General features: G+C 53.1%; 1 protein-coding gene across 1 annotated transcript; it reads right to left on the bottom strand.

Moving 5' to 3' along the window:
• Positions 1 to 495: 495 nt before the first annotated feature.
• On the bottom strand, positions 496 to 13,126 carry GRM6 (glutamate metabotropic receptor 6). Its single transcript, XM_044262639.1, has 10 exons — positions 12,623 to 13,126; positions 10,084 to 10,300; positions 9,705 to 9,840; positions 8,883 to 9,037; positions 7,652 to 7,792; positions 7,329 to 7,529; positions 5,718 to 5,863; positions 4,983 to 5,606; positions 1,855 to 2,166; positions 496 to 693 (listed from the first exon to the last, which is right to left on the bottom strand). Exons 1-10 carry the CDS (start codon positions 13,124 to 13,126, stop codon positions 496 to 498), a joined length of 2,634 nt encoding a protein of 877 aa, XP_044118574.1.
• Between the last annotated feature and the right edge of the window lie 5,146 nt (positions 13,127 to 18,272).

Below are 18,272 nucleotides of genomic sequence, written 5' to 3'. Positions count from 1 at the left end.
GCCAGAAGAAAGAACCTCAGGTCTCTTGGGGAAAAGTCCCCTCCTCAAAACCAGCCCCGCATTTCCAGAGTGAGAGCTACACATTCTTGAATGTTCCACAGTCTGCACATTCTGATGGCTGTTTGGGTAGAACTCTCACTCACGCTGGGCCAAGCCCAGGGGCTTCATCACACTCTCTGAACTCAGATCAGGAAGTGTAAGTTCAGTCCTCCCTAGAGTAGGATCCTCTTGGTAGCTGTTTCCCACCATGAGTAGAAAGTCTGGTCTGCAGCAAGTACGTATGATGCCAACAGGCATGGAAAAGCAGGGATGAAGTGTGGTATGTTGGTCCAGGTCTTTCTGGAGGCCAGCCCCATCCTGGTGGGCATGGACTTTGAGGACCCCCTGCTTCTGACTGTTCACTGCAGTCCTGGACTTGTCACAGCTTCCACCGTGAAGCAAGAGAAAGAAAGAACAGAAGGGAGGGAACAACCACTCCCACTCCTTCCCCACTCACTACTTGGGGGCCTCTGTGTCCTCGCCCTTGGGTGGGGCTGCCACTGTTGAGGTCGCCTTGAGGCTCCGCTTCCGCTTCTGCACATTCTGCTCCGGGTGGAACAGGATGACGTAGGTTTTGGGCACATACAGCATGCCAAGGGACACTGACGCACTCAGGCTCAAGGACACAGTCAGTGTGGTGGTTTGGATGTAGATCTGAGCCATGGAGGAAAGGACCGGGTGGGACTCAGCATTTTTCCTTCCCAACCCCACCCACACATGAGTCTGTGTTCATCTGGTGGATGGAAAGGGCAACCATATAAGCAAAGGTCCTGTGGCATGAAGAAGTGATGGTCATGGTGTGGCTCTGACATAGGCAGGACGGAGAATGAATAACACAGGACCAAGTGGACAAGTGACCAAGGGAAGGGCTCATTCACAGTGAGTGACATCTGGGGAAGGGTCCATATGCCTAAAAAGCACTAGAGCATGTTGATGAATGGATGAATGCTTTCAAATGTACACATGAATGAACACTTTGAAGGTGAAAGACAGTGGTGAATATACACGCAAGGAAATATACACTATACACGCAAGGAAATCACTGAGTAATGAGCAAGAAAATGGACTGACAGATTAATGGACTGATGGCTACAAAGTATCTAAAGAAGTAACTGAATGGAAGTAAATTAATGGAGAGGCGCCTGGGTGGCTTATTCGGGTAAGCATCTGACTCTTGGATTCAGCTCAGGTCATGATCTTGAGTCATGGGATTGAGCCCCATGTTGGGCTCTGCACTCAGCCTGGAATCTGCTTGAGATTCTCCCCCACTGGCTCCCTCTGCCCCACCCCTGTGCTCACAGACACATTCTCTCTCCAAAATAAGTAAATCTTAAAAAAAAAAACAACAACAACACAAGTTAATGGGTGGTTAGAAGCATGGATGAACACATGAATGAGCAAAGGAAAATTGGACTGACTGAAGCAGCAAAGGGAGACTGACAAATGAGTGAATGAGTTTTTTTTTTTTTAAGATTTTATTTATTTACTTATCAGAGACAGAGGGAGAGAAAGCGAGCGAGCACAGGCAGACAAAGAGGCAGGCAGAGGCAGAGGGAGAAGCAGGCTCCCTGCCAAGCAAGGAGCCCGATGCGGGACTCAATCCCAGGACCCTGGGATCATGACCTGAGCCGAAGGCAGCTGCTTAACCAACTGAGCCACCCAGGCGTCCCAGTGAATGAGTTTTTAAGTACGTGAATGAATTAACCAACAAGGAGGCATTCATGTGTGTGGCCCAGCACTTGGGACCACTGAACCCTTCCAAGGACAGGCAGGAAACAGAGGAGGCAGTGGAACTGACGGGGGACCCCAGATTACCTTTTCAGCTGACTGGGCAGTGCCAAAGAAGATAGGCACAAAAGCCAACCAGATGATGCATGTGGTATACATGGTGAAGCCGATGGGCTTGGCCTCATTGAAGGTCTCAGGCACGCCGCGGGCTTTGATGGCGTACACTGTGCACGTGACCATGAGCAGGAGGCTGTAGCCCAGGCAGCCGATGAGGGACAGGTCCGACATGTCGCACTTGAGCACCCCTCTGGCCTGCTCTGGGTCCACTGTCCGTTGTTCTTCATAGTCGATCACGCTGTGTGGGGGCTGGGCCCCCAGCCACGCCATCACTCCCACCACCTGCAGGAGCCAACACGGGTCAGGGACACATGCAGCCTGGCCACCCACCAATGTCTCTGGCAGGTTAGGGTCACCTTGAGGCTCCTGGCCTACTTAGTGGGATGCTCAGGCCCGAGAGTCCCCATGGAGAGGGGAGCACCAACCAGGAGGGAACTGCCTACGCAAAGGCTGGTGGACAGAAGGGGTTGCCGTGAAGATATGTGCTGGCAATATGAGGGCTGGCTGAGTAATGGGCCCTGGATGTCCTCTTCCTGTATCCCAACGATCACCAAGTCCTGCAATATACAGCGACTACAGGCAGAGGTGGCCTACACATAGTCCCTCTGAGCCAGCTTGGGGAAGGAGCCAGTGTCTGTCCCACTGATTAAGGGCTAGACTCAGCAGAGATTCCCTTTCCTAACAACCCCTGACCCCTGGCCGCCCAGGGGTAGGCAGTACCATCTCCATTCTGTAGATGTGAAAACACTCGCTTGATCCCGTCTAGCACCATGGCAAACCTAGTTCCTTCATATCAAACCTAGTTCCTGAGGACCCCTTCCTTCTCCAGATCCTGAGAACTTCTGAACATAGTATAACGAATTCCTGTGGGTATGCAGAGTGAAGCCCAGAATGAGGCACTAAACAGAGTAGAAAGGATGTGAGCTGATGCTGGGTGGCCCTGGAGGTTATCAAAGTCAAACTCAAGCACTGGATGTTGTACGCAACTAATGAATCATGGACAGTACATCAAACACTAATGATGTACTATATGATGGCTAATTGAATATATATTCAATTATTGAATAATTTTTAAATTACTGCAAAAAAAAATCAAACACAGGGATGCCTGGGTGGCTCAGTCAGTTAAGCATCTGCCTTTTAGTCAGATCATGATCCCAGGGTCCTGAGATCTGCATTGGGCTCTTTGCTCAGTGGGGAGCCTGCTTCTCCCTCTCTCTCTCTCTGCCTGCTGCTGCTCCCTTGGCTTGTGCGCTCTCTCTCTCTGATAAATAAATAAATAAAATCTTAAAAAACAAGTCAAAAGCAAGCACTAATAGGGAGGAGATGGAGTAGCAGTTCCCTCACAGTGACAGAAGACATGACCTTGAGCAAAAGGAAGCTGGGGAGCAGGAATTAAAGCACTTGCAATGAAGGCAGGACCCTAGAAGGGCTTCCCCATTCATTTGTGCTGGTTGCTCACTGTACAAGACTGTCTGGTATGTATATATGTGTGGGGGGCATGTAGGGCTGAAATCAAGCAAACACTTCAGTGCCATGCTATGTACCTAGAGCAGGGCTGTGTGATCCCGGAGAAGGGCATGCTTTTTAATAATTTGTTCACCAGAAAGGAGAACCTTTTTGTGATCCTTCCAGAGGCAGCAGCTCCATGGACAAGGGACTAATAACATCCCACCCACCATCCAGGAGAGCAGTCTGGAGGCTCCTCCTAGAACAAGCTTCTAGGTAGGAAAAAAAGTTGCCTATGAGGAACTCTCATCCAAGGCCTGAGATATACAGGAATAGCAAACAAAAGGGACCCCACCAATTTCACAACCCCTGTAACTGAAAAGGAACTAGCATTAGTACCTGGAAACAAAACAAACAAAGAAAAAAAACAACTCCTACAAAATAATAGAAAATAAGCAAAGCACAGGAACAGGCACATCACAGAAGAGGAAACCTCAAAGGCCAGATGCACTAGTAATTAAGTAGATGCAAATTAAAATGAGATGCCATTTCATGTCCACTGTATTGATGAATGACCCAGTAACACTGCAGGTATGCCTCTTTGCAGGGGTTTGGGATTTCCGGAAGGGAGGGTATAATGTGGGGAGTCCAGAGATGAGCCAGGAAGTACTGACTGTCATCTAAGTACCTCTGTCCTGGGGGCAAAGGGACATTGCAGGGGTTTCGGGCTGGGAAGCAGGGAGGTAAGAGGTCGGGACATTAACAGGTGCTGGACATTGGCCTTCTGGATCTCACAGGGATAGCTCAGACCCTGCTATCTGCAGGAAGATGGCAACACCTTTCAGTTATGGAGAATTACATGGCCTAAGGTTTGCAGGTAGGAATGAAAGAGGCATACACAGAGCTAGGCAGGGGGAAGGGCTTTCCTGGAATGCAGAGCGTGCACTGTCCAAAGCAGGCTGAGCACAGGCCCTCCACGTAGCCCTGAGAACTGGCCTGGCTGTACGATGCCACAGTGCCACCCACACCTGTCCCTGAGTGGTACCCTTTGCACAGAAAACATGCAGCGCTTTCCAGATCACGAGAATAATTTCCAACGTCTAATACTACCACAGAAAACCCCCTGAAGGCACTCTGCTTTTTGCTGCATGTAAGTCATGAAATCCTGGCCATTTGTGGAGCAGGACGCCCCACTGCACAGTAAGGTTGCTGGAACCCATGCCTCTCATCCAGGTTAGCCCAGTGACCCGGCAGCAGGAACTCCCTTTACAGAAACAGCTTCTTTTTCTGCTTGAGAAAAATTATCAGATGGCTTTGCCTTATTTTTATATGGGAGCGAAACTGTGGCGAGCACGTTCCGTGTAGGAAAATAATCTCATTGTTTTTACAGAAACAGCGCTGGATGCTGGCACTCCCCAGCTTACTGACCCAGTTCCCTCGAGGATGGAGCAGGATGGCCTTGGGGGGAGGAATTCTGTTTATAGGAGAACAGTGGGGCCGTGGCTCCTGCAGATTTTTTTTTTTTTTAACATGGGAGCCAAAATAGAAGAGCGTTTATTGGATTTTCCGAGTGGAGGACAACCCGCCAGCCCAGGCGTGGTCCCTTCCCTCTTTCCCCCCTCGCGTGGCCCCAGGAGCCCGCAGCCCACCTGCACGGAGGTGAGGCTGAAGGTGATGGCGAGCTGCGAGGTGGGGCTGATGAAGGGCGGGGGCGTGACGGAGCGCTTCCCCTGCTCGAAGATGCGGTAGATGCGGTTGGTCTTGGTGAGCAGGGCCGAGTAGCTGAGCGTGGTGCCCAGGCCCAGGAAGAGCCGGCGGGCGGCGCACACAGCCGCCCCGGGCTCGGCAACCATGAGGAAGGTGATGGCGTAGATGAGGAAGATGCCGGTGAGCAGCACGTAGCTGAGCTCGCGGCCGGAGGCGCGGACGATGGGCGTGTTGTTGTGGCGCACGAAGGTGGCCACCACGGTGGTGGTGGCCATGCTGCCCAGCACGGCCAGCAGGAGGGGCGGCGCGGCCCACGGCGAGGACCAGGTGAGGCGCACGACGGGCGTGGGGCGGCAGCCCGTGTGGTTGCGCGTGGGCCGCATGTGCCCGGGGCAGGCCTCGCACGTGAACTCGTCCGCCTGGAAGCGGTAGCCGTCGCAGGGCTCGCAGTGCCAGCAGCAGGGCACGCCCTTCACCATCTTCTTGCGCTCCCCTGGCCCGCAGGGGAGGCTGCACAGGGATGAGGGCACCTCGCGGGTCTCCCCGGACCACTGCAGGGCTTCCACCTGCGGCACAGGAGACGCGTGGGCCTGAAACGTCTGCCCGGGGTGGGCTGGGGGCCCTGTGCGCCCCTCCGCCCCCGCCACCCCGGGCTCAGCGGGTCCGCGCCCACTCACGTCCAGCCTGAGGTTCTCTGCCCACTGGCCCACCGCCTGGTAGCCGCCGCTGCCCGCGCTGCCGTTGGCCGCCTGGTACTGGAAGATGTCGTAACGCCCCGGCGCGTCCCCGTTCTCATTGAACATCACGGGGGTCCCCGCGCTGCCTGGGACGAGAGCCGGGAACCCTCAGCTGGTCCTCCAGTCCCTCCCGGAGAGGCCCCCGGGGTGGCCCAGGATGCAGGGAGGCGTGAGGCACTTGTGCAAAGACGCTGGGAGTCATGGGGGACATCACCTCCCCCGACCCATTGGAGGTGGCCGCGGTTATCCCTCCCCCGGAAGTAACAAGCCTCGGGAGCAGGTGGGGGCAGTGGGACTCCGATGCATTGCTGGTGGGGATGCAAAATGGTGCCGTCACTGTGCAAAACGGTGTGGCGGGTCCTCCAGAAACTGGAGGTAGGATTACCACCTGGCCCAGCAAGCCCACTTCCAGGCGTATGTCCGGAAGAAGGGACTCAGCTCAGAGCCTCAAAGATGGGTCACCCACGTTCACGGCAGCATCATTCGTAGTGGCCAAAGGTGCACGCACCAGGGGTTGAATGGACAAACAAAATGTTCCCCTATTCATGCAAGGTGATTCTTCAGCCTTAAAAAAGGAAAGGACGTTCTAACGCCGGCCACAACGTGGAGGGACCTTGCGGACGTTATACTGAGGGAAAGGAGTCAATCACAAAAGGACAAATAGTGCCTGATCCCTCTCACAGCAGGTACACAGAGCAGGCAAAATCATAGGGACAGAAGGTAGGATGGAAGTTGACAGAAGCTTGCAGGAGGGGGGTGGGGAGTTAGTGTTTAATGGAGACAGAATTTCATTCTTGGAAGATAAAACAAGTTCTGGAGAATGGTTGCACAACAGGGCACACGACTAAACTGTACACTTAAAATTGGTGAAGATGGGGGCACCTGGGTTGCTCAGTTGGTTAAGCATCTGCCTTGGACGCAGGTCACGATCCCCGGAGTCCCACATCGACTCCTTGCTCGGCGGGGAGCCTGCTTTTCCCTCTGCCTGCTGCACCTCCTGCTTGCACTCTCTCTCTCTCTCTCATTCTCTCTGACAAAATCTTTTAAAAAAATGGTGAAGATGGCAAATACGAGCCTACATGTATGTCACCACAGTTTATAGAGAAAAAGAAAGAGCTTAGCTGGCCAGGCCAGACGGTGGGTCCAGACCTGTACAAAGAACAATCAGCCTAGTTTCTTTCAGAGGCTTGTTCGGCCAGTTCGTGGGGCTGGTCTGGGGTGATGTTAAGCTGTGCTATTTAACAGACAGCTTGGCAGGCAGAAGGTGCTCCATATTTGGTGGGAGAACAGTTTTTAATTTTTATAAAGGGTAGTCACTGAACAAGAAGCGTATCTTTCCGCACAAACCAGGAGTGTGGCTTGAGTCCTCCTGGGCCTTTTCCAGACCTTATTCTGAGCCCTGCCCACCTGCCAGGCCCTCTGCTGCTACCAGGGGACAGGATACCATTCTGCCTCTCCCATCCCTTTGATCCTGAGTCAGCCCAGGTCCAGCAGAGAAATCCATGCCAGGGACGTCCCTTCCCTTTGGGAGGGGATCTGGCTCTCACTCACCATTGAAGCGGACTGCTCGGATATACTGCAGCAGCATCCGCCCGTCGGTGGTCTCCATGGCTGGGCACAGGCCAGTGAGCCCAGGGCAGAGCGCCTGGTGCATGCTGTGGAGGGCGTGGGCAATGGCGTACACCGCGTCGATCACAAACTGCACCTTCCCCTCCTGCTCGTAGGTCGAGTCCCGGCCGATGCGTTCCTCGCCTGTCCTAGGGATGCCCAGAGGAAGTGGGCCCGGCCCTCCTGGGTGGCCCGGCCCTCCTGGGTGCCCCGCCCGGCCTCAGGCCTTCTCCCCGACCTCCCGTGCCACCCCAGGCAGCTCTCACCTGTGCATTTGCGGATGGTGTCATCTGACTGGGTACCTGAGCTGGTCAGTTTGCAGTTAAAATTCTCCTCCCAGAACTCGGCAAACCAGATGTTGCGACGGTTGTTCTCCAGGGAGCGGGTCATGAAGTACTGGTCAAATCCTGAGAGGGAGGAGAGAGGGTGGCAACCATCTGAATGATTCCTCTGTGTCCCTCCACCACTTGCTTACTGTGCAGCTAGGACTGGCCACACGGTCAGCTTCTGGCCTGTGATTTCAAAGCCGTCTGGGGGCTTCAGGGTAGACTGTGCATCCTATTGTAAACTCAGAGCCTCGCCACCTCGAAGACTTTTATGCTGCTCCTTCTTTCCTGGTTGGGATGCTGTGGTAAAGATGTAACGGGAGGAGCTCCCGCAGCCACTTTGTGAATAAGACACCTGAGTCACGAAGGCACAGAGCAACTACGGAGAATGGTGGAACAGAACTGGGGACAGAGCTCAGGGCTTTGAGAACATCATTAACTCACTGCCCCCAACCTGAAGTGGCCTGTTTTCAGACACCTTATCTGGCGATGACATGCTTTTATTGCTAAAACCACTCTCATTCTAAATTTCAAATGTAACCAAGTGCACTCGAAGGGAAAGAAAGAGCATGAGGATGGGTGGGAGTCTGGGAGCCCCGGAAAGTCAGGGTTCTGAGTCTTTACGAGGTTCCGTGCTTCCTTAAAATAGCCTGAAGCATCTAGTCGAGGTATCTTCAGTTTAGGCTTTGGGAAAATGACCAAATCCTGTTGTAAAGTGAACCTCTCTGCTGGGTTCTTCCAGATATTCATGGGTAGGATGGTGAAGGGAGGGAGGGGAGGCAGGTTTCATCATTTGATCAATGGGACAATATGTCCCCATCCTCAGTTTTGCTCCCTTTCCCTCCACCCTCAAATTACTGTGTCTTGCGCAGAACCAGAAATACCAGGAAGATAGGCATTGAATTAAAACAAAAACAAAAACAGAAAAGACACAACTAATTCTTGACCCTGTGAAGTGAGGGTGGGCTTTTCCTCCTTTGCCAACTCAAACACTGCTTGCTGGGATGTAGTCACAGAATTTTAGAATCCTAGAATTCGGGAATCCCGGAAGGGACATGGAGCAGGATACACAATTTTACAGATGGGGAAAATGAGTGGCCCCCAAGAGGGGATCGTGGGGAGGACAAGCAGGGGCCTGGGATGTGGTGGGAGAGGGCATCCCGGCACTCACCATCTATGGAAGCTCTTTTGGGCAGGATGGTGATGGCCCCCACAGCCACGTCCTCCAGGTTCAGGATGGGAGAGGTCTTGGCTCCCCAGCTGTCTGAGCCGACCCATAAGAAGTGACCTGTCAGGTTGGCGTGGCGTGCGGCCTCTAGGACCCTCCTGGTAGGAACAGGGTCAGGGTGAGCGAGGACCGGAGATCCCCCTTCTATTTTCTATTTTTCCCTTTCCTTCTATCCCATTCCAAACCACTCGCCAGACCCTCATTAAGCAGTAAAAGTGGTGGGAAAGGGGTTTTGGACACTTGCTCCAGGGTTCTTAGGTAGTAACGTTTCTAGCCAGGCTCTGGCCCTAGGCTGCCCTCCTGTTCTGTGCACTTCAAGGAAGAAGGGCCTCCCTTCTCTTGCCAAGCCTCCTGATGGCCTGGAGCCACACAGGCCTCAGGCCAGGGTCCATGGCTCCCTGCTGATACCCCCTGCACTACCCCAGGTCTCCTTCTCTGACAGCTCATTTTCGGCACTCATATCTGCCCATGGGTCTCTCCCCCACTGTGAATGATAAGAACAGACAGGTATTCCTCTGTGGTTTCCCTTAGCTAGTCCTGGATTATCTCCACCCACACCCAGCCCGGTTCATTTCTGGGTGCACCAGACAGACAGATGGGAGCCGGGAGCGTCTGTAAGGGCAGGAGGGTTGGGGGGGGCCATCAAGAAGAGGGAGGAGGAGGAAGGGAGGATGTGCATGGCTGGGGGATGAGTAAGAAGAGGGGGCAGGGCCTTCAAGGAGAGCCTCTGATAGCCACAGTGATTGAATGTGCCGGCTATCCCACCTGATGTCGTCCTCGTTGGCAAAGATGATGATGCCCCGGGCGTTGGGAGTCTCCATGAGTCTCTTGATCACCTTGTTGAATTCTCCTGGCTTCGGTTCCCTGGGAATCTTGATGGACTGGGCGATGCAGACCCCCCCTGGGTGGGGGGGATGCCAGAATCACCTCTTGTTCAACCCAAGTACCCACCCACCAGGGCCACCATGGTGCAAGACTGTGATGGGGACCGAATGCTCCGAAGGGGCGCCTACCCACAGAGGCACCATCCAGTCTCCCCACCATGGACCCAGTGCCCCATCTCACGGCTTTGGCCTTGTCCGATGGCCCCTGGCTCACCCCTGTGTAGGCTCCTTGATGCCTTGGACCCCCGCTCCCAGCTCACCAGCCTCCCGGGAGATCTGCACAAAGGCCTCAACCCCGCTCTCGCCATAGTTGCCCTCAGAGGCCAGCGTGGACACGTAGTTCCATCCCAGTGCCCTCACGATGTCCACCATGGCCTGGGCCTGGTAGGAGTCCGGTGGCACAACTCGGGAGAAGAAGTCATAGCGTGTGGAGTCGCTGAGCTCAGGCGCTGTGGAGGCGTAGCTGATCTGGGGTATCTGGAAGGGGGAAGGACACCTGGGCTACAGATGGAGGGAGGGCAGCAGGGATCCAGAACACAGATTGGGGCACCGAAGTCTGGGATTAGGGCACCAGGGGCCAACGTGGGAGAGCCACATGGAGAGCCCCAAGGGCATGGGGAACTCTCTGTATTTGAGATGTGGTCTGATGGAATATGGGAGGTACAGGGGTCTGGGAGAGGGCAGGGCACACCGTACACAGTGGTGGCAACTGTGTCCAGGCAAAGGGGAAGTGGAGGCTCAAGTCCAGCCTGCAGCCCATTCAGCTGCTGGGCAAAGGCTGCATTGGCAAGGGGAAATGGAACTCCTTGTCAGTCCCAGGAGGCAACATGTTTTCCTAATTCACACAAAGGGACAAGTCTGTGTAGGGGAGCAGCAGACCCAGGCAGGGTCAGAGCAGGCAGGGGGCTGGGATGGGGTTATTTGAGTCAAAGCTCTTTCTGGCCTAATGGAGGGGCCTGCTTGCAGCTGGGCTTATCTGTGTGCCTTAGAGTGATTGACAGCTGGGATTATGGGCTAAACTGATCTTGGAGAATGGGGGAGGGGAAGAGCAAGTGTGAAAGGAGAGCGGAGAGTGGAGAGGCTAGCAGAGCAGAGGGGTGAGGTGGGAGCTGGTGTGAGGGGAAGAAGAGAGGGAAGGTTCTGGAAGGAGTGGGCTGAGCTGGTCTAGGGGTAACAGGGATGTCTGAAGCAAGGCAGAAAGAAAGTGTGGAGTATGGAGACATAATGGGAAGAGCAAGAGGGAGAGAGAAGGGAAGAGGAAAAGAGGAAGGGGGAAGAGAAAAAGAGAGAGGAGGAGAGAGAGGAACAAGAACCACAAAGAAGGAGGGAAGGAAGCGCGCTTAATGGATGCTGTAGCTACTCGGGGCACTCTGGACGCTAAAGTTTGATCTTCAGAACCACCTTCCTGTACATGTTGAACTTCCTCCAGGAAGTTTATCTAAAATGCATTGCGATCACAGTGATGCACACACATAAGGAGGTGAACTTGGAAAACCTCAGCCCTGCTCCTGGACCAGGAACAGCAAATCTGGCCCCTGGCTGCCTTTCCTGCACCAGTGTCTTCATTCGTTTAATTTTTGAATTGATAGCCAGGGTCTAAAACGTGGGAGTGGGGCACCACCCCAGTCTTGGGCTGAGCTGGCGGCAGTGGGCTCTGGACTTGTGGGGGTCCTGCTTCACTCATCTACACCCCAAACCTAGCCCCTGAAGACCCCCTAGTTTGAGATCTCTGCACTCAGCCTAGAGAGGCAGACATAGGGAAAAGGACAGAAACTAAAGCTCCAGGCAGGACAGGGGACAGAGGTACAAATGCAGACAGACATGGGCAGGCAGGTGAGATGGAGACTCTTCCCTGTGCCCCCCCCATCGCCCCTATAAACTGTCCCTGTCCCAGCTAGAAGGTGTGTCTGTACAACAAGCTCTTGTCCAGGGGGAATCAGGATGGGGGAATTATATGGATGCAGATGATGGAGGGGGAGCCCAGATAAAACCCCTACCCAGCATGGTAGAAACAGGCCATGCCTGGGAGAATGGGAGAAACTCTCAAGAAACACAAGTCCCCTCCCCTAGCCAGATGGAAGCAAAGCCTTCCTCTGGGCTCAGAAAGACAAAGCACAGAGATGCCCCCTTCCCCAACCAAACCCCAATGAATGACTACGGCAGAAAACCCCCAAACTCTAATGCCAAAGGCCCCCCAATCCCTGATTCCTGTTCCCCTCCCCCAATCACTGCCCCCCAGGATGCAAGGAAGGGGCTGCCCTGCATTTAAGATGGTTCCCTGAAGATGAGGGAACTACCCTCGCTCCCCACCTCCCCAGCAGTCAGGGGTATGTCCTAGTTGCCCCACCAGAAGGAGGGTCCTGATCCCAGGAAAAATTTGCACTCATTTGAGCACTCCCCAGGGCCCGGGGTGAGACCACCACACAGCAGAGTGTAGTGAGTGTGTCCCAAACAAGGACACCCAAGCTAGTGACCAAGTAGGTGCTAAATTAGGGGCTGCCCTGTTATAGTGAATCGTGTCCCCAGCCCAAGGCTGCAACAGCCTCTGGGAGGGGGCCCACCTTGACCCTCCAGAAGGTAGTTTTTCTTAATTCTCACAAACGGCTGTTTGTGCACATGGCAGCTCTGGCAGGGCCCCAGAGCAGACAAGGAAGGGTGGACCGGTTGGGTTGATGTGGCTCGGGCGTACATCTGGTGCAAGGGACGGGGTTTGTGAATGTGAGGATTTCTGCCGGGAGATCAGACATCAGCCACCCGGAGGGCGAGGACGGGAGGAGGACGGAAAGAGAGTGCCCTCACCGCAAACAGGCGCAGCACGTTGGCGACCATGATGGAGACGGAGCTGGCCGAGGCGCCGACAACAGCCACGACGCGCTCCGGGGGCGCGGTGCGCAGTGGGGGGACGCCCCCTGGGCAGCGCACGGCCCCCTCGTCGCCGTCGCCACGGCGGCGAATCAGCGCCTGCACGAAGCTCAGCGCCTGCTCCAGCGCGTACGTGTCCCGCGAGCAGGTGTCGAGCAGCCGCGCACCCAGGCGCACGCCGGGCAGGAGCTCGGGGTCGGCGTTCACGCGGTCCAGCGCGTACAGCATGGCCTCCAGCCGGTGCACGCCCTGCTCCTTCTTCAGCTGCCCGCACGCCCGGCCTGCCGCGCCCCGCGCGTGCACCGGGAACAGGCCGCCCAGCGTGAGGCCGCCCGCCAGGCGCACCGAGCCCGCGGCGCCCGCGGCGCCCGCCTGCGCCAGCACCAGCACCAGCATCAGCAGCGGCGGCAGCGCGGCTCGGGCGCTCCCGGGCCGGGCCATCCGCTGTCCCGCTCCAGGGCCGGTAGGGAACAGAACGGGGAAACGCTTTGAGCGCTTGGCAGGAGCCCCGGGTCCTGGGGAGAGGGGAGGCGCGCAATGAACGTCGGCGGAGCCCGCTGGGGAAGAGGTGGGATAGCAATTCGCCCTGCGCTCCCAGGCCTCCACCGCGCTCTCACATCCTAGGGATCTTCTCACTCAGGTCCACCTGCGCGACCGCGGTCTCCACCTCTCCAGCCTGCCTCTCCCCGACAGCCCTGGGCCCCTGGTCCTCAGCACTCCCTAGCCACACTCACCTGCACCAGCCGCTGTCGCTGTTGGTCAGGACAGGGCTGTGACAGATGTGCAGGGCCCAGAGAGGATTTAGGGATTCTGGGGAGGGGATGAGAGGCCACCCTGAGGGGTGTGCGCAGAAAGGGTGCTCTACACCTCCTTTCCCTCCCTCTCAGGAGAGGAGGGAGCCCTACTCTCTGGGGCTGTTTCTTTCCTCCCTCTGGATGTGTGTCTGAACCCAACTCTCTCTGGCTGTTTCTGACACACATACACAACACACACACACACACACTGTCTTCTGTCTCTCCGTTTGTTTCTCTATCTCTGTCTCTACCCCCTGCCCATCTCTCTCTTCTCTTTCTGTCTCTATCAATTTCTCCTTCTTTGTCCCCCTCTTCCTTTCTTTCCTAGCCACCTGGGCCAGCTGCCCAAGGCACTCCCCAACTTTGTCCCTGCAAAACCCGAATGGAGGGAGAGAGGAGCTCAGACTGACTGAGCCGGGTACACCTGAACAGCAGGAAGGAGAACAGGGCTGGCCAGGAAGGAAGCACCAGCAAGCAGACCTTTAACCTTACTAAGGACTCTGCTTAATACACACACAACAACCCTGCAGTAAGGAGACATTTACCGTGAGCCCCGTTTTGCAGATGGGAAAATAGAGACCTCAAGGAATGAAAAGTCTCATCTGAGGCCACATAGTTGGCATGGATTAGCCTCTGGATTGGCGCTCAGACTCGTATGAAACCAGCTGCCCACACTGCCTTTAGTGGAGAAGGTGGGAGGGACAAGGCCAGCTCATTTCACAGCTTCTGCCCCAACCTCTCACATCTGATGATGGAACCCTAAAGAATTGTCCTTCTGGTCATGGAGAAAGCCTTCCTGGGTTCTGGGGTCTGAAGCAGTGACCCCAGTGACCACAGTGGGAGGCTCGGAACTTACATTCCCCCATCTCATCATTGAGGGCTACGGTGAGGGGGCTTTAGCCACAATATGCATTTACCATAATTCCTGTCTGAGGCCCCGGATTTGGCTCTCTGATGCAAAGAGCGGGAGAGAGCAAAGGGCACCCTTGGGACAGGTGGTGAGCTCCCAGCCCCAGGGATTTGCAGGCTCATCCCATGGGAGCTTGAGCCAGCTTGGGCTCCATTAGACAGGGTGGATTAGGATGGCTTCAGGGATTTGGGCAAAGCTGGCAGACGGAATGAACAGAAGCCATGTCACCCTTCTCTCTTCCCCTACCACATGCAAGGGACCTGCCAGTTTTACTCCCAGAGCTGTCTATGCACCTCTCCCTGGCGGAGGGTTGGAGCCAGGAGGATGGGACCCAGCTCTGCCTTTACCCATTTTCCACCTTGGGAAGAACGGAGCACTTAGCTGGCCCTAGGCCCCAAGCTTGACATTACAAAAGTCCATACAAACTGGGTGTTGTAGGTGGATGGGCTGGGCTCATACAGCCCCTCGCAGCCCTCCCCTGTTCAGAATGGATCAGATGAGGCCACCGCCGATGTCATAAAGCACGTTCCAGAATCCCACTGGCCCCTGAATGCAAGACAGACCATCAGCAACTGGGGCAGAGCCCTCACAGTGGTGCAGAGGGAGGGGACAAGGTCTGTGACCAGGCTGCTGGAGGTGGAAGGAAGGGAAGGAAGGGTGGGCCCCAGGCGTGGGGCAGGACTGGCTCTGAGAGCGAGGAAGAGGAAAGGGTCAAGGCTGGAGCACCTGGCGGGGGGCGGGGCATGCCTTGAGAACGTCGGGACCAGGACCACAGCAGGTCCATGGAGGGCAGAAATCAAGAGTTCAGTTTGGGACACAGGAAAGCGAAGAATCTCATTCAATTGGTTGGATCCATGAGTCTGGAATTAAGGGAAGAGGCCAGGGTGGGAGATAAGGCTGGGATGGCATCAGCAAGTGTGGTGTTTAAAGCCATGGATGGATGACCTCACCTGGGCAGAGGATGTGGACTGAGGGTGAGGACAGAGCCCCAGCCACCCCCCTCCCCCAGCAGTAGGAGATAAAATAGAAGAGAGGAGGCTGGAAGGGAGCGGCCAAGGAGGTGAGCAGGGATGGGAGAGTGAGTGGCAGAGAGGTCAAGAAACAGGGATTGGTGAAGAAAGGAAAATTCATTATAATTAATTCAGCCTCGTGCAGTGGCAAAGGGGTTCTTATTCACCTTAAACAAATGACACAGCCTAACCAGAGAGGTACAGTGACCCCCCCCCCAAGTCCACACAGCACAGGAGACTAGGGGCTGCTCACATAACCCATCGTAAAATAGCGCAACAACTTTTACTTCTGAGTCTGTAATTTCAGTTCCAGCGAGTTCAACTGATAAGACTAAATGAAGCTTAAGGCTTGGGCTGCTGCTCTCGGTATGTTTTCATATTTCTAACCCCAAAGCTGGAAGGTTAAATATATCTATATTTTTAGACTAGCTTTCTTACCGAACCACCAGATGATTTTTATTGCAAAATTCATTTAAAACTCATGTTCTTGGGGCCCCTGAGTGGCTCAGTGGGTTGGACCTCTGCCTTCGGCTCGGGTCGTGATCTTGGGGTCCTGGGATCAAGCCCCTCGTCGGGCTCTCTGCTCAGCAGGGAGCCTGCTTCCTTCTCTCTCTCTCTGCCTACTTGTGATCTCTGTCTGTCAAATAAATAAATAAACTTAAAAAAATAAAAACAACAACTCTATGTTCTCAGGTTCACTTAATGGTTATCTTCAAAGCTGTTGATCCCTGGATTGGGTCCACCTTCTCGTTTGTCGAAAGAGAGCGGGGAACATGGTTTGTGAGTGAAATGGCATGGTCTTTGGCACGAGGTTGTTGAAACACCCAGTTGCACCCAAGGACATTCCCCTGAGCCCTTTCTGAATGTTCTGTCTGGAAAAATGTGAGGCACGTGTGCCTTCAGAAGCCTCCCATTCTGCTGTTGTCCTGCCAGGACTGCCCATGCCCCTATGGCACCTGACCCCCTCACAAATCCTTCTAAACAAATGTTCATGGCTGCATTATTCATAATAGAAGTTAGAAACAACCCAAGTGTCCATCAGTGGACGACTGAATGAAACAATTAAGATAGGTTCATGCAATGGAATATAATTTGGTTGCAAAAGGAATGAAATACTGACACAGGCTGCAATGTGGATAAACTTCAAAGACGTCATGCTAAATGAAAGAAGTTAGCCCTCAAAGGGTACATATTACATAAATTCATTTATGTGAAATATCCAAGATAGGTTAAATTCAGGGAGACAGTAGTTTTCTGGTCACCACGTCTGGATGCAAGGAAGGATTAGGGAGTAACTGCTTAAGGGAACAAGAGTTTTCTTTGGGGATGAGTCGGATGTTTTGAAACAATGTAGAGGTGGAAGTTGTCCAACACTGTGAATGACCTGTGACTATCATCAATGGAAAATAACCCAATCCAGACAAGACTTCAGACCCTTGAAGGTCACCAGATTAAGAGCAATTTGCTGAGGAGAAAGGGAATATAAAATGGGAGTGGAAGAAGGTAGTTATAAATACCAAATATGACCACATGACTAGTTATGCAAACAAGGACTGTGATAATCATGATTTCATTTTTTTGTAATATGAACATGTTTATATGCTTTGTTTTCTTTCTTCTCTTATTCCCTTATCATATAACAGAAGATTTGTTGACTTTATATCATAATATTTAAGTTTTTTTTTTAGATCGCTGTACTGAAATTATGAACACTGGGGAGAAGAGTGAACATCACTTAAGGACTTCACCTCCTCTCCTGGGGGAGAGATTAGCACATTTTTGGTCATACTCCGGTTAGTTGCCATGTTAGGTGGAAGTATGATCTTGCTATTACCTTCATTGAAGAGTAAGTATGGTTTAAGGAAACCCAAATGGGTATTGACAAGGGTGGATTTGTGATGGTTAATTTTATATGTCACATGGCTGGGTCAAACATTGTTTTGGATGTTTCTGTAAGGGTATTTTCTGGATGAGATTCAAACTGGTGGACTTTCAGTAAAGCACATTCTCCTCAATAATGGGGGTGGCCCTGACCCCATCAACTAAAGTCTTGAATAGAACAAAAGGCTGGTCTCACCCAAGCAAGAGGGAATGCTATAGCAGATGACTTTCACACTTCGTCTTGAGTCTCCTGACCGACTCTACAGATTCTGGACCCGCCAGTCTGTGTAACTGCGTGAGCCATTCCTTAAAGTAAATCTTACTCAGTTTCTCTCCAAACACCACCCTCCCACCCTGATTTCTGGTTTTTGTGAAGACCCTAATACAATATGTTTTCAATTTCCTGGGGCATATACCTAAGAGTAGAAGTGCTGGATCATATAATTCTATGTTTAACTTTTTAAGGAATTATAAAAATGTTTTCTACAGTGGCTGAGCCTCTTCACATTCCTACCCACGATGCATAGGGATTTCCACTTCTCCACATCTTCACCAACACTTGTAATTTTCCGTATTTTTTCTATTTTCCTAGTGTATGTGAAGTGATACTATGATTTTCATTTGCATTTCCCTAGTGACTTTTCACGGGCTTTTTGTTTGTAGAGCTTCTTCAGAGAAATGGCTATTTAAATACTTTGGCCCTACTGTATTAGGTTTTTTCAATCTTTTTGTGCTTGTAAGAGTCATAAGAGTTCTTGATATATTCTGGATACCACACCCTTATTAGAGATATGATTTGCAAATATTTTGTTCCATTCACTAGGTTGTCTTTCACTTTCTTGACAGTGTCCTTTGATACACAAAAGTTTTCAATCTTGATAAAACCCAAATAATATCTATGTTTTATTGCTCATGTTTTTGGTGTCCTGTCTAAGAATCCTTTGCCCCATTGGAAACGGGAAGATTTACACCCAGGTTCTATTGTAAGAATT

The sequence above is a fragment of the Neovison vison genome, chromosome 1, assembly GCF_020171115.1.
Source record: "Neovison vison isolate M4711 chromosome 1, ASM_NN_V1, whole genome shotgun sequence".
NCBI lineage: Eukaryota > Metazoa > Chordata > Mammalia > Carnivora > Mustelidae > Neogale > Neogale vison.
This window is presented reverse-complemented; position numbering and strand designations above follow the sequence as displayed.